At 39.8% G+C, this 26515-nt stretch overlaps 1 protein-coding gene across 1 annotated transcript; it reads right to left on the bottom strand.

Annotated features, from left to right (window-relative positions):
* Window positions 1-1278: 1278 nt before the first annotated feature.
* Window positions 1279-25927, bottom strand: LOC137279233 (calcium-activated chloride channel regulator 1-like). The gene is made up of 16 exons (XM_067811735.1): window positions 25857-25927; window positions 23774-23944; window positions 17763-18057; window positions 17372-17628; window positions 16432-16704; window positions 15324-15557; window positions 14848-15034; window positions 13920-14029; window positions 13611-13736; window positions 11109-11213; window positions 9658-9937; window positions 9366-9527; window positions 8448-8657; window positions 7100-7366; window positions 5861-5986; window positions 1279-2740 (listed from the first exon to the last, which is right to left on the bottom strand). Exons 2-16 carry the CDS (start codon window positions 23915-23917, stop codon window positions 2325-2327), a joined length of 3192 nt encoding a protein of 1063 aa, XP_067667836.1. The 5' UTR covers window positions 23918-23944; window positions 25857-25927; the 3' UTR covers window positions 1279-2324.
* Window positions 25928-26515: the final 588 nt, after the last annotated feature.

The raw sequence follows: 26515 nt of genomic DNA, 5'->3' as shown, positions 1-26515 counted from the left end.
CTCGCTAGAACTAGAAACTAGAATATGTTACTTTACCCTTTGAAATATTAAGTTCTTCCTGGTGCATTGTAAGCACGCTTCGGTCACCTTTGTGCACTTCGGACTATTTCACACTCACGTGGTCACGTGTGAGTTAGTAAAAAAGTTAATGTCACCTCCTGAATATTTCAGCGATATAGTCACGAGAAAGATTACGGGGGCCAGATGGGGTCATATCATGTTCTCTCGAAAGGCAATTAAAAGTTAGACGAATATGAATACATTGCACGTTCTATGAATAGAACGTAAAGACGCATCAAAATCCGGAGAAAGAATCTAGCCATTATCCCATGATTGCTTTTGGATAAAAAACCGGATAATCATATGTGTCTACCATAAGCCAATAATATCTCTTATGTTGTATATTTGGTTTCCTTGTGCGCTTGTTTGTGTACGCGCGTGTGTGTTTTCATTATTGCTTCTATTACTAGAAGCTAAAATGTCTTACAATATTGGTTTTACTTTCCGAGTATACCTGACTTGCTGACAGTAATTCAGATTCATGAAAACGAATGTTAGCCTTTGTAATATCAGTTCTTCCTGCTGCATTGTAAGAACGCTTCGATCACGTTTATGCGCGGAGAACGCGTGGGAAACGCTAACACTCCATTGGGCAAGATGGTGCAACGTCTTCATGTTGTTTCGAAACACATGCATTGACACTGACATCATCATCGTTCATGTATTTGTTCCTGTATGCAATTCGATCAGCACTTCATGGTGTAGCTGTTGAATATTATGAATTGGTTTCCTTGAACCCACAAGCTCTCGTGTCATTGCCAGGATTAACGATTTTTCAAAAAAAAGAAAAAAAGAATTGAGATGACCCCGACTTGAAAAGCTTCACAGTACAACTTCGGTGTATCCCACCCGCCTGTTTTGCCGATCGCTACGCTACCGTCGCACGCAATCGATTAAAACTTCATCTAAACGTAATAACGGGTAATTGACCTATCGATCACCACTCATAACACATACCAGTTCTTTATTGTTATTTCTACAAGTCGAGTGAAAGCCAATTTTGACCCTCAACTAAATTATCTTGTCACAAGTGGCGGACGATAGCAAGAGTCGACTAATGAGAGGGCCTGCTTTGACCAAACCCTCTTATGTGGCCTTATCGTCCTGGCAATCGTCCGCCATTTGTGTCAAGATTGTTTAGTTTTAATTCTGCGCCGTGTCAAACGAGTTAACAAGAGATCGTTGCGCCTTTTTAAAACATATATATACAATGTCTCAGATACTGTGATATTTATTTACAAAAGGATTCATAGCAGGGTTACTAGCATCAATAACACCATCAGCGGTAAACTCCATTAACATAACGCTAAACACCGACAGCATCGAGCAGAAAAAGATCAATAATTCTGAACAACAGTCTTATTCCTGCATCCTGCATCCTGCATCGCGAAAGAGACGTCAGAAACATATAATGATGTAACGGCATGCTTTCAACATTTCAGTTCCGTAAAAGTCCGTATGGCATAAATATGGTTAAATTTGTATTTACAATGCAATTACAAAGGGGTTTTGAAAAGCACACACGCAGAGTTTAAGAAATGGCATACCCATCATCAGTAAGGACACAGCAACATTAGACGTTTATATTTATTTTTTGTACACCAACGTATTATCTATGTACATTACCCAGGGTACTTAAACTCTCTTACCAAAACAATGTTAATATCACAATGTGTTGTCGTTCCACTGCAACGAAATGGAGAACACAAAATTGGTTTTAAGTGCTAGCAAAATTTATGAAAGCATATTCCAAAAGGTGCCTTTTAGACTTCTATGATTTAGCTAATGTCTCTGTCAAAATGATGATCACACCAGTGGCTGACTTTCAGTGCCCATGGGCTCGACCAGAGAGTGCATCTTCAAAAACCGAAAATGGTCGTGTTTTGTTGATTCTTCCTCGTGCCAAAAAACAAGCGTGATAGAAGCAATACAAGGTAAAATAGTCAATAACTTTAGTATTATTTAACAGGAAAATGATAAGGAACCAACTAATGTCCGCAATGTCAACGAAGAGATAACAGACAAAGCGAACTCGGCAGCATTTACCGGTTGTAGAAATCGTTCAGTACAGATTGAATATATATTTGCTCACCACTGCACTTGCTTAAGAGGCGTATTGAAGTGTATGACTTAAATATATTTACTCATCATTGCTCGTATTGAAGCGTATGACTTAAATATATTTACAAATAGGAATATGGAATTGCTTCATAACAAAGAACTTCACTTCACGAGGAATGCTTAAATTTAGCTATCATGCATGTTCATATTACATGTTTTTGACCAATTATTTTCCATTTGACGGCTACGAAAATGATTATTCCAAAAAATGTAATAACCGCTGCAGCAGTTAATCCTTCTGCAAGTCCAATCCAGCTCAAATCTTCCTCTTCCTTGTCTTCAATCACTTTCAGTGCAGTGCTATATTCGGTCACGTTGACCCGGACAACGTTAGATAATTCTGATGGAAGCTCTGCCTTGTCGTACGATTGTACTGCAAAAGCAAATATTTCACGTGGTCCATATCTTTTCAAGCTGACAGCTATGCGTTGTTTCTTCCCAGCGGGTAGCGGCAGGATGGAACCGTTGATAATTTCATCTTTTGAGACAAGATGCATTCTGTGGTAGTTTGTCTTCATGTCGAATATGGTCGCTCCCACCCACATCTCGTACCGGCTGACTGAAACAGCGAACAATTATTATATTGTTCGATGCCGCACTCAGAAAGTGTTCCTCTGCATGGTAGCTGTCAGGGGCCTAGCTACCATAATGAAAAGAAAGGTGGGACTTTCACATGATTGTTGCTAAAAAGGCTGGGCAAGCCCTCAATACGATCTAAACATGAAGCTTTATAATCTGTTGGGCTTGTACGACAAAAGGGCTTGCTAGTATGCTCCTGACTGCCTCTAAATAACCGAAATTGGACAAGTGATCTATATCATGAGCATCAAACTACGGAACAGGGATACAATGACATCCATCAGCAAAACCAGCAAACCTGATCACACCATTCCTGTTATCTCGCTTGACCAACATGTGCCACAGGTTGAATACATGTGTGCACGCGTTGAATTGTTCAAGTAGCATACCACTCCTGATCACAAATTTATCATTGTATCCCTAACAGCTTTCAGGGAAGACCTGGGTTCTGGCACATGATATTCCTGCAGTCTGTGCACTCTGGTGGTATTAAAGCCGCATGTGCCAAGTGCCTGTCATACACCACGCTGGTAGAGGCAACCCTCCCTTACTACAGCTATGCAAATTTGTTTCTGGTCAATTGTTACTATTAAAACAAGTTCGCATTTACAGGTCATGTGTAATCCTGTATTCAAGTAACTATTCCAATGGTTTAGTAACCATTCACTTTCAATACTCTCTTTCACATTCACTATTTCTATATAGTAATCATGTAAATGTCACAATAATATTTTCACTATGACATATTTATTTGTATTGTAGGTCGCTCCATGCTGGCAGTGGCAGACCTCGCCATGTTCCGTCATTACAGGTGTGCAAGTTTGTTTAGAGTGAATAGTTGATTTTAAACCAATTTCTCATTTATAAGGCAGGTATATTCCTGTATTGTAGTAACTATATCAAATGGTTTAGTAACCACAGGGAAATAACTTTCATAATTATTTCTATTTAATTATCATGTAAATGATGTACAATATTTAAAATCATGTAAAACAATATTTTACTTGGACATATTAATCAACATGTATGACACATTTTGCCCCCACCATGTAGTTTCCCTAACTGCAGGTTAACGGCAATGACACAAAGCAGAGGGGTTTCTTTAACTGGATGGTAGGACATAGTCAAATATGTGGCAAAACCATCAAAACAAATTACTGATCAAGGACCGACATTTCCAATAAGCGTTTATTATTCATGCCTGTATTGTTTCCATCAGAGACCATGTAATAGATATTATATGGTCTCTGGTTCCATATATTGTTGAAATTAGATCGTATCACAACAGCTACTTAAGACCTCAACGCGCATATTGCTTATGCCGTGCAAGTAATAATCTTATACATCAGGTGGTTGGATTGAAAATATCATTTCTAAAAATATTTAATATGCATACTGTGAGTTAATAGGTGAGATGAGATAATTTCTTTATTATCCTAACGGAAATAAAAAAAAGAATGGTTAGCATCTTGGAGGAGCTACATATATCATTAGAAATGCTAATCATAACACTATTGTTTAAAACAGTTTGGGATATAAAGACATCACGTTAACTGAATGTAGATACTTTTATGGATACTCAAGTTCAACTTCTATAAATGCCCAACAAAGAAATCAGTTTAGTACGCAAATGTTGATATTGACTTGAAATGATGTATAGCCCATTTGGAGGACATACAAAGCCATTCACGTGATGTATTATTAAAACATCGAATACAAACAGGAACAAGTGGAGCATTGGACCCTGTTTGTTCTAAAAGTCCGTACTCGCAGCCTACGTCAGAAAGGTAGTGATGAAGAAGAAGAAGATGAAGAAGGTATGTGAGTAGAATCACTTAATATATAATATTGTTTGCCTTTTTGGAAATTTGATCATAACTGCCGATACAGACATAGTATTAGCATATTGATAGAGTACTTCGTAATCAGTAGTGAATAAATGATGTGTGTTTGTAAACATTTCAAACTTATGTTCACAGATCTGAGAATATGTCCAGGAAAAGACATGAGAGTCAGTCGATGTTGTGTCTTCTACTCCGTATTCCAAGACCACGAACTATGTCTTCTGACGGAGTTAAACATCCTACATCAGTACGTTATTACCCCAGGTTCTCTTACCCCAATCTTGTCATCACCAGTGTGTCATTTATCATCACCAGTGTGTAGATGGTTATAACGTAACTATATTTGGACTGTCATTGGTAGGTATTGCTGAATATCTCCCTAGCTTTGTCAAACTCAGACAAACTCAGCTCTTGTGAAATTTCACCAGGCAAAGAAGTGTATGCATGCTGAATCTTGTTCGGTACTGCGGTAATCTAGGTGAGGAGATGGAAGTTCAATGACCCGCTGGTGGAAATGACGAGACTGACCTCATGGGGAGCTTCGATTTTTGACACATCAAAAGCAACCAAAAAAACCAAAAACGAATTAGTTCTATTCAGGTTCTATACAAGTCGATCAGTTTCTTATCATTTCTCTGCTTTGTTATGACACGACCGGCACTGACAGAACAAGAGGATAGGAAATGTTTGTAGAGAAAAAACTACCTAGAAAGGAATTTACAACCTAAAGAATATCTACTGGTGTCTCGCGTATCGCGAACAAGTGTGACATTCTTCCTTGCACAGCTGTATCTAGATGATCGGACTTAAAACCTTCTGGCCATTTACAATTTACAATAAAAAGAAGTTTTAAAATTCGCGGGCGCTTCTAAGATATGTTTCGCAATAAGATATTCTAGTAATGGAGGCACATCATGTGAAATCTACATGACGTAAAAGTTAATATCTAGGCAAGACAAATCTGAGACTGACATTATGATCGGCACACAAGTGTTGATCGCGTGGTTCATTGGTACTCAAACTTGGACAAATTCGGACAAGACTGACGTACATGGGCAGCATTACTGTAATTCAAGAAGTGGGTAATCAAACCAAAACAAGAAAGGCTACAGAAACGAAACAACATCATCAACACCAAGCGTTATCAATGAAATCACCCCGGCTGCATTCTGTTAGCCGCTAGCTACGAGCGGTAGGCGATGCTGACTACATTTTCTCCCCAAGAAACGGTGACTGTGAGTCAAATGTGGACCTACCTGTGCCAGTGTATCCGTCACCACCAGGGGCTGTCCAGGACAAGGTGAAGGTCTTGCTAACTGGATCACAATGCAATAACGTCAGATCTGTAATCCTCCCCGGAGGCGTCATGTCTTTGGGTTCCCCTACAAATACAGCAAAATGCATTAATTCTTTGGCGTTTGATATATGAATAATACACGGCTATACTGGACACTTCCCGATCAAAGAAGTGAATCAATGTGCGCTGTGTGATTTACAATCTGCAACAGGCTTTGATTTGTATCCTATCTTTTTACCAGGGACACCATTATTCGTCTAAGTTAAGAAAGGCTAGTATAAAGATTCTAAAATAAATCAAAAACCGGTACGGCTAAAGTACATAAATGGAAAAAGACTACCGCCTTCTTTTCATCTTTTTGAAAAGTAGATATTAATGGCATTCCAAGTTCACTTTAAGTCTATTGGTTGGTATTAACGTATACTTTTATTTGTATTTAGTTTTTAAAACAATCATTTTATGAAGAGATCAACGTAAATACCCCGAGTTGCCCTAGGTTCAAGTCGAATGAAGAAATTTAAAGATCGGCGGAGAAAGCAAACGAAGGGTTCAAGCTGTTACTTCGAGACAGCCATCGAGACAACTGTATGTCTAATATAATTCTACAATACTTTGAAATTAAACATCCACAAAGGAACACTTTAACACGTCCTCATATATAGTTTTTGAAATGGAGGAAAAGAAGAAGTTTACACTGTATTTGTGTTGGTGTCAGCAGCCGGAGGTTTCAAATGAAACATTCCCGTGCTTTCAAATACTCAATAACACCCGGAAATTGGCCAACACATGATGTTTATCGACATAAATCGTAAACACAAAAGTAAACCAAAGGGTTTTATTGTCTGCACTCGTTTACATCGAGTTCGGGTACAGCAGTGAACTGTCATCAACAGGCCGTTTCAGCTGGTTCCCATGGTAGCGTCAGGAGTAGCTCATATGTGACGTCATTCTGACTTTACGTCACAATATGATTTGAATGACGTCACCACAGTTGATGACTCAACAAAACAGTTGTTTGCGAGGTGAATACGCAGTGAATAGTCTTGCAGTTTCCGGGAATCTAATACCATTTGATCATGTTTTTCAACCAATCAGATTACAGAACACAGTGACTTTGGGTTTACAATCTCTAATGATATACAACATATGTCATATTTGGGATTTCACTTTCTTAGTGATATATAGTGGTAAATCTCACCTTGAATCCGTGTGTGTTTGAAGGACACACTTTGCAAATTAGATACACGTGACCTCAGATTTGCATCATCAATAGCAATGACCCCGAACGAGTAGGCACTATTTCTCCAGTCTCTTGCCACATTAACAACCACGCGCTGTTCGGAGCCTGCAGGGCTAGGCGTGAGGGAACCGTTCCTAAGATCCTTCGTCTCAATCAGCTGGGCTGTACTGAAGTTTTCGATCAGCTGCCTCAGACTGCTACCAAGACGGAGTTCGTATCTCTCAGCTGTGTAACATGGAGCAACAGTGCAAAAGCAAACAGGAACACTTGATAAACATACATTTGTGTCAACATGGAACACAAGAATCATTGTGTTATTTCTGTTTGAGAGGCATTTCCTGAGAAAAGTGACAAAGGTGAGAAGATGGCACGTGAGTGAGGTTAGTTTTACGCCGCGCCCAGCAATATTCCAGCTATATGGCGGCGGTCTGTAAATAATAGAATGAACAGACAACCCAGTGATCAACAGAATGAGTATCCATTTGGGACCCATGGAAGCCATGACATGTGTCAGCCAACTCAGCGAGTCTGACCACCCGACCCCGTTAGTCGCCCCTTACGACTGGCATAGTTGCCTTTTGTGACAATCATGGGTTGATGAAGACCTATTCTACCTCGGATCTTCAAGGGTCGTGAGTTCTGTCACGTCATATACTGAGCATGACAGATATCCCGGAATTCCACTACCTTGAAGGATGTATATTAGTATACTAGCGAAACCGTTGCCCTGCTGTATCGATTTGGGACCCATGGAAGCCATGACATGTATCAGCCAAGTCAGCGAGCCTGACCACCCGACCCCGTTAGTCGCCTCTTACGACTGGCATAGTTGCCTTTTGTGACAATCATGGGTTGATGAAGACCTATTCTACCCCGGATCTTCAAGGGTCGTGAGTTCTGTCACGTCATATACTGAGCATGACAGATATCCCGGAATTCCACTACCTTGAAGGATGTATATTAGTATACTAGCGAAACCGTTGCCCTGCTGTATCGATTTGGGACCCATGGAAGCCATGACATGTATCAGCCAAGTCAGCGAGCCTGACCACCCGACCCCGTTAGTCGCCTCTTACGACTGGCATAGTTGCCTTTTGTGACAATCATGGGTTGATGAAGACCTATTCTACCCCGGATCTTCAAGGGTCGTGAGTTCTGTCACGTCATATACTGAGCATGACAGATATCCCGGACTTCCACTACCTTGAAGGATGTATACTAGTATACTAGCGAAACCGTTGCCCTGCTGCAACATTCTGGATAACAAACAAGTGGTTAGCATTACGACCAGCTTCGTTCCAGTTACCTGTTCCTTTGTTGAGGTCATCTCCTGGAGCAGTCCAGTTTAAAGTCACTGTGAAGGCTCCGGAGTCTGAGGTTACAACCCGAAGGTCAGATATGTCATTTGGGGGAAACATGTCTACAGAACTATCAAACTCAGTGACGTCCAAAGCTCCTGGCGACGCAGTTCTTGTAAATACTTCAGCTGGCTCCATGCGAACAGGCCGGGATGTGTCTGAAAGAAGTGTCACTCTGTATAGTGGCAGCTTTTGACGACCTCAAACAGTTCGTAATTTGTTTGAAGACACTTGACTGAATGTGATATGATACCTCAATGGACAAATGTGGATAATGACGCAGTCAATAATATGCAAGCAATGGGTGCCTCCATCTGATCTTCAAATGTAGCCATGCATTCTGTATCAAAACTGTATCGAAAATGAAACTTAAATAGGCTTTGCAAGAATTAATGTGTTTTCTTTGTTTGAATGCCAAGCTGCGGTGCCTGAATGGGCAAGATCGCTAGTTTGTGTGTTAGCCATTGTGTAACAAACTCTTACTCTATTAACCCAACGTACTAGAATTTTTCTGAGACCCTATATTCACAAATATAATATATGTTACGTACATTTCTTACATACAATATGCTTTGAAATATCGAGAGTTCATATTTTATTAAAATTGTAAAACAACAAATTTCGAAAGTCATTTTGTCATAAGTAAGCACCTGATTGTGTGGACAAGGTAGTATACACTGAAAACGATAAGTTAACTGGACATTGCCTGCTCAGGGCTCCTGCTCTTCACAGATATGCTTTGCACTGAAAATACAATGGTAAGATGACACTGTCATTCTTTGGTTCTGCATTATAACTGCACTGTGTTAAACTGAAAGTGTTCTCCTTGTTAAATAAATCTTGCCCGAGATATGTACTTGACATACTCTGAAAGATGGAGTAAGCTTCGGCTCCGGAGTTCCCGGAAATAATGATAAGGGTCTGGTGTTCTACCGATGCCACACTTGTCTGCATGCTGTACCGCTGGTTAGTTGTAAAGTCAAGAAAAACCGCCGAGTAAACACCGTCATTAGCCCGTGCATCGACGACTGTAAGAAAGAATAATTTCAAACTGTATAATAACTATCAAACAAACTGCTCGTTATTATTGGTCTTTTCGTAATTTTATTTTGTTTCTACGAGTAACTTTTACCTTTATTTCAATTTAAATAAGCATACCTTGTCCATTGTCTTTTAGCGTTAGGGTTACACTTGGTTGTGGAGACCTGTCAACAGTCACCTTTACATAGGCGTTGATGATGGGGCTATAACCCCTATGGACGTATGTGTATACGACGGGGAGCGTGTCAGTGACGTTTGTAGTCACTGTACTGAGCCATGTCTCGATCTCGTATGGACTGCGGTTCACCATCGGTAGGGACCTCACAACGACTGTCACGGACTCTAAACGTGAACCGGTAACGGATCTACTGTGAATAGTGAAGTTCCATCGCCCTGGCTAGACCGTGTTTAAAATGTAAAGCAGACACTCAGTGTTATGCTACAAATGAACACACTTATGAAATATGACACATCAACGCCTGAGAACATGATGTCTTAAATATTAACCACATGTTTTACCGCGAGTAAACACAGACAAAATGATGTATGGGAGAATCCTTTTTAATAGCATCAAATTTGTTTAGTTTGAAAATACACGATTAATTTGAAACATATTGCAAAAAACTAACGATTTCGATGAGAAATCTGTCTCCTCCAGATTCTATCATAAGCATCTCCTAGCGAATCAGTCTCCATGATTGTCAATACACGGAACGGAGAGTGAATCCTACAACTTTGGTGGCTTTTGTCACAAACACGTACAAAAGTGATTATTTGGAGGGACATATGGTACAATTCAAAACAGGGAATAGCAGGGGGCTTAATTTTGGTCATTGATATGACAAGTGAAGAAATGCTCTTCACGAGTTCCCCATGGAAACATTTGAAACCTGTTGTAAGGCCTGAGTGCTGCAAGCCTCATTAAACATCTTATCAGCAAGTGTCATATTGTCCTCTTTGTATTCATAACCAGCAAAAACAACATGCCCTTATAAGTCTCAACATGTGAGAAGCACGTAAAAAGGCTTAACTGAAATTTTGATCGCCATAAAGATATAACGCTGCACTTGGCTCTCAGCTAAATTGCAGTTTCGGGAGTTTAAGTGTCACGATGACATTAATGCAATTTGTCAGACATGCCTACTGTGAATACTTAGAAAATGATAGTATCAATCTGTTTTTAAGGATGATGATCAACCTTAGAAGCAGGCATATTGTTGACAATGTACGTTTGCGGGCCACCACGAAAAGTGATCCTATTTTCAGGTTCTAATTTCAAGCCTGATATATATCTGGTGATAGTGCATCGTATCTGCTAATGCTTTCTAATACCACTGCGGTCGCTTTGTTATAGGGATCCACAACCATTCTTGGTTCCCACATATCTTAGATTGCACTCATGGAAAGAGTCAAGAGTTGAAAGTAAATCACAGCAAGTCAGCAAGTCAAAACGTGATTTCTTTCAAAGTTTCGTATGACTAACGACCACAGACAGGCTGGCTGACAGCCCACAGATAATACCTGCAGCGTGAATTGTTTCGCCATTGACACCAACTGACTTAAATCACCTTCGCAAAGGGGATTCTCAGCCGAACAATTTGTAATTCAGCGTCACTGCTGTACTCTGCTGAACTCCGGTTATACACCTCCCCACCTGGGTCGCTCACATTCACCTGCAACAGACGGTCAGTGTCGACAGCTGTGATACACGCTTTTTAGCTTTATCGCATCGGTAATTGGTTTGAGAAGTTCAACAGGTCAGCCAATCTGTCAACAATGTAATTCTGGTCAAACTCTCTGTGTTCAATGATACCAAAGGCAATTATAGCTGTGAGATCGGGTGGAACGAGTGAGTGAGTGAGTTTAGTTTAGTTTCATTTAGCAATACTCCAGCTATGGAACCGATGACATGAGTTAACCAAGTCAGAGAACGTCAACCCAGTCAGCGAGTCTGACCACTCGATCCCGTTAGTCGCCTCTCACAACGAGCACGGGTTGCTGAAGATCAATTTAACCTGGGTCTTCATGGACGTGGTTGTAACCAACAGCCAACCATATTTCCCTGTTGCAAAACTATGATTATTGACACCTTTGGAAAGGTAATCCGAATAGTACGGAATTTATAAGATAACCTTTTCAAGTACTCATTTTGTATTAAACATGTTTATCCAGTCCTGTTGGTGTGGTATATGACACAGGCGATACGTGGATGTACCTGAGGTAGTTAACATAACTATGGTAATTTCATCTTTCTTCCAAGAGGTACTTTCTTGATATCAAACCAATTCACAAGTGTTTGATAAGGTAAGGTCAGATAAATGGATGTTACCTCAACATCGCTTTTGGCAGCCAAGATGTACTGTCCTTGATATCAAATAAACTAACCACTGATTGATAAGGTAACATCATATAAGTGGGCATTACCTCTATATCGGTGTTGGCAGCCAAGATGTACTGTCCTCGATATCAAATAAACTAACTACTGATTGATAAGGTAAGGTGATATAATATAATAAGTGGATGTTACCTCAGCATCGCTTTTGGCAGCCAAGATGTACTGTCCTTGATATCAAAATTAATAAACTAACCAGTGATTGATAAGGTAAGGTCATATAAGTGGATGTTACCTCTATATCGGTGTTGGCAGCCAAGATGTACTGCCATTGATATCAAATAAACTAACTACTGATTGATAAGGTAACATCATATAAGTGAGCATTACCTCTATATCGCTGTTGGCAGCCAAGATGCACTGTCCTCGATATCAAATAAACTAACCACTGATTGATAAGGTAAGGTCACATAAGTGGACGTTTTCTCTATATCGGTGTTGGCAGCCAAGATGTACTGTCATTGATATCAAATAAACTAACCAGTGATTTATAAGGTAAGGTCATATAAGTGGACGTTACCTCTATATCGCTGTTGGCAGCCAAGATGCACTGTCCTCGATATCAAATAAACTAACCACTGATTGATAAGGTAAGGTCATATAAGTGGACGTTTCCTCTATATCGGTGTTGGCAGCCAAGATGCACTGTCCTCGATATCAAATAAACTAACCAGTGATTGATAAGGTAAGGTCATATAAGTGGACGTTTTCTCTATATCGCTGTTGGCAGCCAAGATGTACTGTCCTTGATATCCAATAAACTAACTACTGATTGATAGGGTAAGGTGATATGATATAATAAGTGGACGTTACCTCTATATCGGTGTTGGCAGCCAGGGTGTACTGTCCTTGATATCAAATAAACTAACCAGTGATTGATAAGGTAATGTTACATAAGTGGACGTTACCTCTATATCGGTGTTGGCAGCCAAGGTGTACTGTCCTTTGATATCAAATAAACTAACTACTGATTGATAAGGTAACATCATATAAGTGGGCATTACCTCTATATCGCTGTTGGCAGCCAAGATGCACTGTCCTCGATATCAAATAAACTAACCACTGATTGATAAGGTAAGGTCACATAAGTGGACGTTTTCTCTATATCGGTGTTGGCAGCCAAGATGTACTGTCATTGATATCAAATAAACTAACCACTGATTGATAAGGTAAGGTCATATAAGTGGACGTTACCTCTATATCGCTGTTGGCAGCCAAGATGCACTGTCCTCGATATCAAATAAACTAACCACTGATTGATAAGGTAAGGTCATATAAGTGGACGTTTCCTCTATATCGGTGTTGGCAGCCAAGATGCACTGTCCTCGATATCAAATAAACTAACCAGTGATTGATAAGGTAAGGTCATATAAGTGGACGTTTTCTCTATATCGCTGTTGGCAGCCAAGATGTACTGTCCTTGATATCCAATAAACTAACTACTGATTGATAGGGTAAGGTGATATGATATAATAAGTGGACGTTACCTCTATATCGGTGTTGGCAGCCAGGGTGTACTGTCCTTGATATCAAATAAACTAACCAGTGATTGATAAGGTAATGTTACATAAGTGGACGTTACCTCTATATCGGTGTTGGCAGCCAAGGTGTACTGTCCTTTGATATCAAATAAACTAACCAGTGATTGATAAGGTAATGTTACATAAGTGGACGTTACCTCTATATCGGTGTTGGCAGCCAGAGTGAAGGTAAAGAGGGTGTTATTTCCTACTGTGGAGTCAATATAGACGCTATCAGTGAAGTAGGGCATGGACGTTGTCAAAGCCAGTCCCTGGCTGAAAATCTGTAATAAATGTGAAAAAAGCGCCATGACGATACCAACAAAAGTATAATATCTGTAATAAAGTATGTGAAATTATAAGAATAAACCACGACCTTAACAGTGCTTGTATCGACTAATAAAGGTTTCAGAGAGCACTCAAGATGGCTACATGTTTTAGATGATATGTTGTTTTAAACTGCATACCTCTGTCGTTTCAGCATCTGAACATAGAGACAAATCGGGAAGTAATCTCGTGGCAGTCGAATCCAGTATACTGGAATTGTCTCCTTCAGAGTAGTAACTATACATTCCTCCTGTAGAGAACAAATAACACACGTCCTATACCATGTTTTACCGAGGTCATGGACGTTAGGCCCATTAATACCATGCCGTAAAAGGACATGGATAACGTTATGCATCATGCTTTCAAAACACATCGCCCAACGCCAACGATCCTCATATTCTTGCATTTGTAGAGCAGGGATGATACATTTGTGTAGTATGGGACGGTAGGGTCGCTTATTGTTTTCGAATATTTTTCCAGTCCAAAGCATTTGGGATTTCCCCCCAAAATACAGGCAGATACCCGTAGAATATCTGGCAAATACCAGCAATAGACACGGACACATACTATACGATATAAAATATCTTCATGCGTGCCGAACCAGACAAGTTCTTAAAGACTGATATTGATTCACGTTTATTTACTGCTCAGGTATCCATTGAAGACAAATGCCCAAAATGTTTGGAGACAAAGTAAGACGCGACAGCGACACCTACATTTGCTAAGAGTGAGCATATGTGGTTGCAATGATGTGATTCATGAGCACTTATAGCTCAAATGTATGTACAGCTACGTTCAGTTATTTACATACGACCAATTGTGAATATCCGTGTCTTTCGCAGACCACGTACAAGAGGCAGGCCCGCAGACCTAGCTAGTTGACAAATGTCATTGTATCCCCACTGACCTAAACCTATGTTCATGCTGTTCATCACTGTAGTTTGAGTCCAGACGCGATTGTTTACAGTCGCTGCCTTGTAGATGGAATATAGCTGAGTACCGAGTTAAACAGCAAAACAAGCAACCGACCAACCTATACTTGCAATGATGTTCCAATTTATTTCTCACCTGTGGCAGCTGCTACGTGAGCCAGGTGTGTATCAGCAGCATTTCCGAAAGCTACTGTATGGACTGTAACTGAGGCCTGGACAATATCCGGTACAACACTGGCAATCTGTGGATTTCCGGTTTCACTTCCATCGACAACAAGGACTATTCGGCAGCCCGCGGGTGATTGCCCATTCGATGACAGCAGCTATATTCATACGCATACCCTTTAATATGATGTCATATCTCTTTCAGTAAACATCTATCAAGTGATAGTTAAATACAGCTGACCTGCATATATACTGCAATTTGAATTATGTATTATACGTCGTTCCCAGTCTATACAAATTTTCCACTTAAAATTTATTTATGAATGAGCTTTTACCCCTCCTGAATCATCCACGATAATAAATCGAACATTGTTTTTACTGTATTCATGTTAAGTACCAGCTCTCATCAATTATTAAATGAAGACAACGGTCTATCAAACAATGCACCTCAACAGCCTTGAGAAGGCCAAGACCGATTGCAGTGCCCCCAGTGTAGTCCTCCTCGTCTCTCGGAAGTCTCGCCGTTAGATTGGCCTTGACCTCCTCACTCGACAAATAGATCATCTGTGTCAAGGTAGATGCTGTAGACGCAAAGGTAACCACACCCACTTCTGAACCCAGTGGGAGGATGTCTTTAATAAACTTGTCAGCAAACTGAGTCAGCTTGAAGAAGCGATAATTCTGCAAAATGTATTTGTATCAGTGAGATTCATACTCGAAAGCAAAAGCCATTGTGACCTGCAACGCACAGAGGATCGCTCAGTATAAATTACCCCCGCAAATGTAATTATTTCCATACAAATTGCAACGTCAGAAGGAAACAGTACATCAGAGGACCATTGCTGCCATATTCAAATCAGTAATGTTCCAGTTTCTTAAGCAAGTCCAGACAGACAGTATTGAGTGCATCCTCCTTTGAAGCCTCCAACTGTGTCTCATGTGGGCCGATACAGATTCAGGACAGGAAGGGAAAGTCAGTGTACAATGTTTAGCTGCAACGTTGTTTGGGTATTTGGAACCCGTTTCTAACGTCGTTTCATTTCATCCATGGCACTGTCCACAGGCGAGACATGAATGAATAGTGTAAGGCAAGATACTGCATTAAGCCCTATTCTTTCAGACTAACGTGGAATGAAGCATACTCAGAGAAAGGAGCCCATTATCGTCGGCACCAAAAGGAGGTCGACGCAAAGACTCACCGTCTGGTCGAGCACCTCGCGTTGATGCCCATATTGTCTGACAGTATGTGACTGGTCGTCGCTGAGCGGACACTATGGGGACGATTTTCCGTTATCATATATTCCCTTGAGAACTGGCAATTTGTATTTTGAACATATTACAAAGGAAGCACGTTTCGCAGATGTCGATGAATGTATCATGTGGAATAACAAATGGCCATGTCAGAAGAGTTTTTGATAAGATGAAGGCTCGTGGGGGAAAGTATCCTTTTAAACAAAACAGTCACAAGTTGAGTATTGCAAATAATTTGCGGTGAGGGGAGCGTTTTGGTTGAGTGGAATTGGACATCTCGCATTGACTAACATCAATGACTTACCTTACGCATAGATTCTGATGTGTTTAGTAACATTACGATGCGCCTCCCGCATGTCCGAACACCCTCTCGGGTCTCCTTTTTGTCATAGGCCAGATGATACCTCGGTGTGACGTCATAAAGGTCAACTGGGACGTTCACTGTCCGGAAGTCAGCGTGGCCTTTGATAATATCCCATGTGCCTTCACGGTTGCATCTTCGGTTTTGTTCGTTGTTTGCTAGGCTATTGTGACGTAATTTGGGATCTGCTGCATTTGTTTCACAAAAGTCATGTACCTGAAATGAGCGATTTCATGGTAAAAGAACCTGAATTCCATATTTCATTAAGAAATGTTATATACACACTGAGTATATTCCATTCTGTCACGCCTCATAAGGAATGCAACTAAACACCCACATCATATATTCCTTAAAACTTGTGGTAAACTCTTTCATGATAATTTGTTCTAACGAAGCGTTTATCAACAGTCAACAAGAAATATAGTATATGTATCATGAATGATTCACCAAAATGTCACACTCATCCCCCAAACATAAACATTAACATTAAATTTCATCTACTTATATACATCTAATTACATGCTGGAAAACCTTTGTTTGTGATGGCAGGGTTCGCGTTACTGACAGCAATGATGGGTTTTACAGTTGGGATGGGTTTCCTAGTTGGGAGCGATATTTTGGTTCTAATCTTGATATCCTGTTTTGATAATTGTGTCATTAATTAATCACATATATTCTGATTGTGGATTAGGTTTCTTCTCGCGGTAGAAAGTATTTAGTCATGGCTGACTGTCACTAGTCAGTCTGTTGTTGCCAGCCATTATGTAATACTATGGAAACAAGTGGACAAAGGAGCAAAAACAGAGAAACAAAAACACAGTTGTCACTTTTCGGAATTTAGGAGGAAGTTAGGAGTAGTCCAACTGGCACCTTCGTGACGTACCGACTCTAGGTGAGGCATATACATCAAGGAAGCACTGGAATTCCCATGGCTGGTTGCCACGAATACGCATCCTTTTGTGTTGAGTCTGGGATCACAAGGTTTGTAGGATTGCATAAAACGCCCATCTATTTCAGTTGTGCATCCAGTGGGTCTGATGACATCACCATCGAGGTACCAAGTTGGGTATTCGGGGGCATACCCGTACTCATCAAAAATACCGTACCGCAGATGAGCAAACTCGTGGACAAAAACACGACCTGGCACAGAAAAACAGGTATACTTCATTAAGAAATATGAGTAATATTTGCGTCAGCTTTGATTGTTTTGTTTGTTTTGTTTACATTGTACCATTGCAATAACATGAAAGGGACAAAGTGAAACCATAACATACTTGGATCACCCCAGTTGCTAATTCTGTTAACATCATGATCGAGAATGTAGCTGGGTGTGAAATGAACGTAGAGTCCTGGCTCCCTGCACTGTCCTGGTTGAAAGGTGTAAGGAGTCTCGCCATGTAGCGGATGAGGGTTGTCGATGCGGACATCGGCCTGTTGAAACGTTTTCTGTGACCTTCTCCATGTATCGTTCTGTGTCCACGTTTCCGGTATTTGGATCACGACATCCCGGAAATAGGCTCGCTTCCGGGTGACTCTGTACAGGTAGGACGAGGCTCCACTTATGATTGTCTGGAGTATGAAATATTATGACATGGGTTTAACATGGCTTATCAGTTATCATATGCACCACAAAGAGCAACGATATCACCTCACGTGAATTCTTGGCGCGAATCGAGCAGTATCAGTGGCAGCGGCTTAATCACAGACACAAGAAAACGACATCCTATTTACTTTCTAAGGCAATCTCTGCTGAATGTCAAGTCCACACCGACACGTGAACAGACATGGTAACACGTGGGTAATATACAAATAATATTTTGTTTTCGGTTCAATGTAGCGTCACATCTCAAGATGCAAACCCAGTGCGAAGATTTGAAGCAAGCGCGGATACAGCTTTTTGACAATTTGTATAACATATTTTCCCTGCCACGTTTTGCCAAATTTGTCCATGTTTAATTTAATAAATTTCTTTGCCCAATATTCTGTACATAATGTTCTGAGTTATATTTTAGGCATATCTGGATGTATGCAAAACAACTGTGCTGTTCATTTGGAGTATTAATATCATGCAATAGTTGTGTTATCACCTTCAGTTGACAGACCAGAAATTGCAAATTGAAAACTATATCATTATGATGTAATAGGGTTTGTTCAATGATTTTGAGTCATGTGGACTGAATGTAATCATTGTTTTAAAACAATAAGTCTTTTGATCGTTAATTATCATGAAGTGTAGCACAATATGCCTTCGATTTAAAGGGTTCCGGTTAGTTTATGTCATTGCCCTGGATTCCATACTTTATCTATTAAAACGGTTGTTATAATCATAATTATGTAATTTACCGATACCGATCATCTCTTGGATGGGCTGCCCGCAATCATTGCGTCATTAATGGAGGGGTGGGTTTTAGGGCTGCGGGGAGGGCACATTACGCTCAAAGGAGTGTTATATCAACACTCTCATGTGCAAAGAATAATGTGTAAATAACATGAATGGATAACTGATATTTGATACCAGGTCAAGAAAGGGTAAGAACGCCATACTTTCACTCATGAACAATTTGCACAAAGAGAGGGTGGCTCTGCCAAACGGCACATATCCACTACAATAAAGCGTGTTATCTGATATTCTTGTCCTAAATTTAGGACAATGGTCATTCCACCTAAAAAAACAAACTTGAACAGATATTCCACAATACATAAACCCTCTGGTCGTGTAACACAGATTTTACACCAGCCACAAAGTTGTGCTGAACGATGATTCTGTTCCGATATGTGATAGCTAAAGAATCAATCATTTTTTCAAGATATTCCCAACCCTGCATACCAGTAGGAATGAAATAGCATTTGATCGTTAGTTAACAATGAAGTGCCAACAGCCACAATCCCCTTCAAAATCCCTTGATATGTTTTCTTCCATCACATTTTGTATTCAGTCACTTAAACGCAAATTAATGTATCATCAATACAGTATTGTTATGAGAATTGCACTGGAAATCAAGGAACGGAAATAACGTGAAGTAATCTCTGTCGTAAGATTTATTAGGATATCTTCTCATTTGACAGTCAACGAGATCGTGTGGACGATCTAGTTATCTCCGATTGTGTCCACGTCAGGAAACGAGCCAATCATATTACGCTGCTATTAGCTCTGAATAAGATATTGAACGAAAAGGGCCACTTCCCAGACCAATCCCACGGCTACAACTGTCCCATGTAATTTGAAGAGGAACCCATGTCCATATTCACATATATATATCCACAGTCCGACTGTATCATATACAGTAATAAGATCGGTTTGTGGAACTGGGGCCAAGTATGACATCATATCTTTATACTGTTACATAGCACATACATGTCTATCCCGTCGTAAGCGTAAACTAAATGTAGCTTTTGATTTCCGTGAACCATTTGATTCTGGCTATCGTACTCTTTGTGGTACTTTTTGAGTAGTCCTGGCCTGAAAGATAGAATGTATTCAATTTTGAAAGCAGTGTATGTTAATGTCAAGGTTTTTTGAACGTTGTGGTGTTGATAAGACTGCCCCGTCGGTTTAAGACAAGGATGTGTCCAGTTCTATTTTCCCTGTCTATTAATTAGCAAACTGTACTACGAGAGTATCGAAGATGGTAAGCATGGTATCCAAATGTTTTCAGATCTCTTAAAACTATTTACTTTTTATTTTCTGACGACGTGATCCTTTTATCAGAATCGGGAGTTGTACTACAAACCCCGTTGAAAATTTTGGAACGGTACACCAAAAAATGCTAATTGAAGAACCAGTCATCTTCGGACTGTGAAGTAGCCGGAGTATCACAAAGAGAGTTAGAACTAGAGTTAGAGCTAGAATGTATTTTTAAAAGCAGAAAACGATGTTAGACAATACCACGTAAACATTGGCTATTGATGACCCTTGGTGTCTCAGGAGGACAATAATTTCACGCTACGTAAACCTCCCTTTAGGGTACTACCACTTACAATTTGAGTTATTACTCAGTCATAAAATATTTATCTATTTACAAATCAGTCAACAAATCCATTTCTTTTTAAAATGCAATAATTAAATGAGAACTTACATTGTTAAAAAGATCATTCATAGTTCGTGATTTAAAATAGGTATCCCTTGTGATGGAGTATTCAACACAGTTAGGCAGGACGTGCTTGACTGTGATTTTTTCATCTCAAGGGATGCAGAACGGAGGATCCTCACCTTTCAATGGGTATTTATGCATATATCTTGTGTGGCCAATAAAACATCGTCGCATTATGACCTCTTCAAATCTGGACTGATATCCCAAGTGTGTATAACCGATATAGGGTTTTGTTTTCATGTAATTTATTGAAATCAACTTGGGTGTCCCACTTCTTCTGCATCAGATGACGGATGTAAGTTCTAATGCTAACTTTGCAATCAGTGTATGGAATAAGAAGTGATGTCGCTGATTTGTTAAGTGCTGCCTTGACAGCAAAATCGGCCATTGTGTTCCCAGAAATGCCTACGTGGCTGGGTAACCAACAGAAGACGATGTCGAATTGTAGTTTCTGAATTTTCAAATGCAGGTAATGTTAGATCGACCTGTGGTCTAACCAGTTGCCAAGGAGGTGAAGAAACATAACGGAAAGGAGGTATATTTTCCATCACAATGACGGCAGCAGTAATAAACTTAATTCTGAGCCCAAAAGGCGGAACAAGAGAAGATTTCTTGTTGTACAGTTCCTCATAGAAGGGATTGAAGGCACAGCTATATGCAGGTATGGAGTCCTTGGAATACAGTTTTGTGATGTACTGTAAAGTTAATTTTATACGGCGTTGGTCAAGAGATGGTTCATCAGTCTCGACGTAGAGACTGTGAAAAGGCGAAGTTCTAAAGGAACCAAGACAGAGTCTTAAACTTTGATTGTGAACAGAGTCAAGAAGCTTAAGGTTGTGGTACAAAAACAGGAACCACCAAAAGGGCTTATAATTATAACATGCTTGCTCAGTTGGACAACATTGGTAAAATGATGCCGGCACCTCATGTAAGCAAACTTTGATCATGGTGAATGTTTTGTATGGTTGAGTCAGTCAGTTGGTGAGACAGGTTTGTTTTTAACGCAGTTTCGAAAAAGAAGTCTTAATCAAGAATGGCATTCAGTAATAGATAATAGTACACGGCACGACTCTTACGGAATGTGGAAATCACTACTCCAGCCGGGGAAATATCTGTCGTTTTTAACATCAAAGAAATTAAGGTATTCGTTTATACGTTTTAGGTTAGGCTTGATCAACATACTGGTAAACGAAGGACGACATTATATTGAACCATGCAAAAGAAAGTGCCCAAAGTGTAATTTAGATGTGGAACATGAAATCCATTTTTACTTGCATGTCCTCTTTTTGAAGATGTGCTGACGACATATGCAGCTGAATATTATCTATGTGAGCCACCTTCATTAGTTTTTAAACTCCTTCTTTCATCAACTCTCCGGTATGTTATAATAATGCTGTCGTACTATATCAAATATGCTGTTATCAAACGTAACAATCTGATATATAATTCTGTCGATCCTTCTTAGTAAAGTCATAACATTTTCTGCCTGTATCACGAGTTGCTTTTTGGATTACTAATTTCTAATTACTGCACCATATGTATAATATTTATATATAACTCCAGTGTATATGGGCCGGAGCATATTTTGCTTGACTAACGTTGAAGCAAATTGTTTGGACATCATCATACACAGTGGCTTTCCTCATGCTAAAATATTCTTGCCCGATCGAAGTATATACATACAGGTACTTCCTCTCCGTAATATCACAGGATTATTTAACATATTGACAACATACTAATGGCAGGCGTCAGTGGATGTATCTATCGGTAAAGTACGACAGGTGAGTGAATTGTAATACAGCGCTACTTGTGTCAAAGTAAACTCTAATATGAACACAATATGTGTATTCTTTCCTTTTCTAATTATCTTTGGTTTAATCCAAGTCCCGTACAAGTGTGACTTACCAGCTGGTAGAGCATTATTGTGGATTCTAAAATGAAACAATACAAAAAGTCCCCATGCACCAGCCTGCAAGAGGCAAAACCTGTGAGAATAAATATACGAGACGCAGTTTCAATGTTCTTTCAACTCTCTACTGAAAGCAAACCATTCGTAAAATAATACTAATAATGATAACTGGTCACTTATACAATAATAGTACGTGTATTTACAAACAGCTGTATTCCGCGCATTAGCATGCTCTAAGCGCACGAGGATAAAACTCAATACACTGGGCCTTGTCGAACTCCACACACTGACTTGCTTGATGTTGAGGTACATCCATCGACGGAGATGAAAGAATCAAACCACTACATAGCGGCCAATTCCACACATCAGGGACATGCGTAAAGAGCTTACAACATGATGCGTATTATTACCCCTGATAACTAAAGCTGCCTGTGAGGAGCTAGAAAGTGAATAGCCACATTATTTATACCACCGAGTACTCATTTTCTTCTGGTGAACAGAAACAATTTGAATTCTGATGAACAGAAGAAATTCCCTTGCCTTAGTTTTGGCCACATAGGTGCCTTGTTGCGGGACAGGACAAAAGTCCAAGGAACTCTTAGGAGTTTAGCTACCAAACACGGTCATCCAAGGACACTCGGTGGACGACACTGCTTAACTTCACCTGATTTTTTACCTGCGCTCTATGCACAAGACCACATGTTACAAATAGGTCTGTTGTATTTGTACCATCAGTGGCACCCGTTATAAACAAGTAGTAAGGCTAGTCAATATTACACTTGAAAAACATAGGATTGCATGACACAAGCCAAAATAGGAAATTTTATAATGATTTCTGTCACTGATACGTTAGTTGTACAAATTTCGTTTAAATGAAAGGGTTTCGAAGCATTTCTGAGGTCTTCAATTGTGTTAACGTGATCAAATCGAAATTTAGCAATATTTGAATAAACTCTTTGAAGTTTTTGTAGATACTAGTAAAACACGCTCGACCGTGTCTCCGGATGTTGTGGAATGCAGACAGAAAAGACTTAAGAACTTCTGGAATGCTGCTGAACGTACAGGGAAGGTGTATTGTAGGAATTATACAGTCATTCATCACCAATGAAACAGTCGTGTGCAGAGATGTTTGTCACTTTTATGAATCTCTAGACATAGATACGGAACAGACTGTGCGGCCTCAGAACCATTTCCTTTTCCCGTTCAGTTGGGTAAATTGATGGAAGGGATAATATTTCAAACTCTGCATCATGCATATCAGTCTCTCTTCACGCTGATTACGTACCTTGATATTTGTCAGGATATCAGTGTTCTCCGGAACGTCTTTATGGATAGCCACGACCAAGTCTTCATAGCCGTTATTGGAGATCTTCAACACCAGGCAGCCAGGTATAAGCACCGCACCCAGTAGGGCCGTCCACATCTTCATAGCGATAGCTGCATATCGACTGAGCTGCTGGAAACACACAATGGTTTACAAGAGACTAAAGAAGGAAGTAGAGCAATGATATAGATCTAAGTTTCAACAGTGAGCTTTTGACACATAATGTAACAATTAAATGAAATGAACGTTGGGATTATTACTAGTGATTGTATGTATACAAATGTATGCTTTGACTTCAGGTTCAGATGATGGCAGGTGTTAACAACTAGGTAATTTCCGTCTGTAATTCAAACATTTGCGAAACAATTCATGAAGTGAAGTGATCCTAGATTTCAAACAGTTACGACCCCAATAAAACCAACGATGGCGAGAGTGCATGTTACTGACAAACCTGGAATAAATCACTGGGATTTTAAACTGAGAACTCATGTTTCCTACACGTCTGTGGAACACAAAGATGGGCATCCCATTCCTGTTGAATAACACTGTAATAGAGGCAGTGTTGGCCACTATGCATTGCGATTCACCAGGGAAAATGATCAATAACTTGTATCCATTCACCCAGACTCCCAAAGGATTCTGGTTCAAACTGGGTCACTTTTTCTTGTACATAATGGCACCATTCGGGACCAGTTCATGTTTTATACATGACGACTAAACGGCCTTGCCCTGTAGTATACTACAAACCGAATGTGCGTCGCATTTAACGTTATAATGCCTGGGGATGTTTTGTTACTGTTCTTCAGAAACAGCTGTAAGGGATACGAGATCAAAGACATCATAAAAGGTGTACAATTACTTGTGAATGAGAGAATATGAAAATACTGGTTGCTCAAACAGAACAACATCCGATATAAATGTACAAGTTCCGGTGCATGATTGATCCTCATTCCCATGGTATGCGAAATCTACATACTTTCTGTCATTCTGTCTGTTCCTGTGCATTCACCTTTCTTCCATATTATGATAAATCGTCATTAAACCAGCCTTAGGATAACATATGATAAAGTATTTCATATAATCGAAAGTCCAAATTTCTCATATATATTTACGATGCTAAATATACTGGAATATTGATGACTCTGGTGATAAAACTGCAATGTTGCTACTTGTGGCAATAAAACTAGAACATTACTGAATGCTGTCATGCTGCCAACTGCGGTTATAAAGCTGAAATATTGCTTTTGATAAAGCTTGAGTAATGGCATCTTCGGTTATAAATCTGGAATAATGAATGTGACAGGTGCACGTGCACAAACACACAGATTTGTATATGTGTGTGTGCGTATACATATATATGGAGTTAGTAAGTACATTACGCTTATTCTCAAAAGTAAACTATGCTTGCACATACGTGTTACGTCTTTAGTAAAATACAGAAGGCGTGATAAGAAACACGGTTTCAATGTTATTCAGTATGATTCTTTTCAAACGTCCAAAACATTTACATTCTTGTGATTCGCCACAGATAATTGTATTTGCTGTGATCTTGACATTACATTTTAATGACGTTGTTTCCTTTTTTTAAGACTGCGGTTAAACATAAATAGCACACATCTTGGCATAGCATATCCTAGTTCATGGCTAATCCAGCCACATTGTATTCCTTTGTAACATCATTCCTTAATAACAACATTGTGCTTTTGGATGTTACATGTTGACTGGATCGATGTACATAACGGCGGCAAACATTAGCCCACAGAGTTGAGCACGTCACATAAATACAGCACGTATGCTGAAGTACGTACAAAAATATGCCAACACTGTATCGCATGACAGTAATGACTGGATAAGTAGTGCCGCTGTAGAACGTGCTCCTCGCAAGCTAATCGTGTACACACAGTCAACTGTTTGTTTACATGTATTTCATTCGCCGTTACCGTGAATCGATCACCATAGACATTCACTCATCAACAACCCCTCACAGTATCAAATGGAATTAGCACCATTTAGACTTTACAGTTGAGTGAAAACGTATACTCACGTGTTAAGCGGGACCTGGTAGCACTGGTCGTATATGAGAACCGTTGAAGATGATTTTCGCATCTGTCTCTGTCTCCCCTAAGTTCAACATGACCTTTGAACAGCCTTCACCCTCAGAATTCTGAATCTTCTATGTCAGTCGTATAGCAAATTAGACTATGGTATTTGACAAAGGAACTCCCCTGCACTGCGTTTCGATCTGGGAGATATCCAGTGTGTATGCAAGTGCTCTATTGCAAGCGCTACACTAGGTATTATCGTTAGCTACTGGCTGCTGTGGAGGATTGTATGGAAATATAATACTACAGTTAGCAACTTTTTGGCTTCAGTGTCTGGTCTGACGCGTTATGTTTTGTTGATACTAAAGCGCACTTGTCGTGGCCATAAAGAGTTCGGTCATGGTTGAACATCCACAGTTGTTTCATGAGATCATCTATCTGTCCTTACTTTGTGATCAAATGCGGTGAAATTATTACACTGATACACTGATGTGTTAAACATCCAAATAACTGACGAGGTTCAAACTAGGTTATCAACACTATAAAGGTAGATTTAGGAACGACAACACTCTATCTAGGATACTAGAACAAATCATGCCTGAAATTGTAAAATTTACGAATTTTCTTATCAAACCTTCACAACCGACGACGGGTAAAATAG

The sequence above is a fragment of the Haliotis asinina genome, chromosome 3 (assembly GCF_037392515.1).
Source record: "Haliotis asinina isolate JCU_RB_2024 chromosome 3, JCU_Hal_asi_v2, whole genome shotgun sequence".
NCBI lineage: Eukaryota > Metazoa > Mollusca > Gastropoda > Lepetellida > Haliotidae > Haliotis > Haliotis asinina.
The sequence above is the reverse complement of the archived record's forward strand: the minus strand, read 5'-3'. Positions and strand labels throughout refer to the sequence as shown.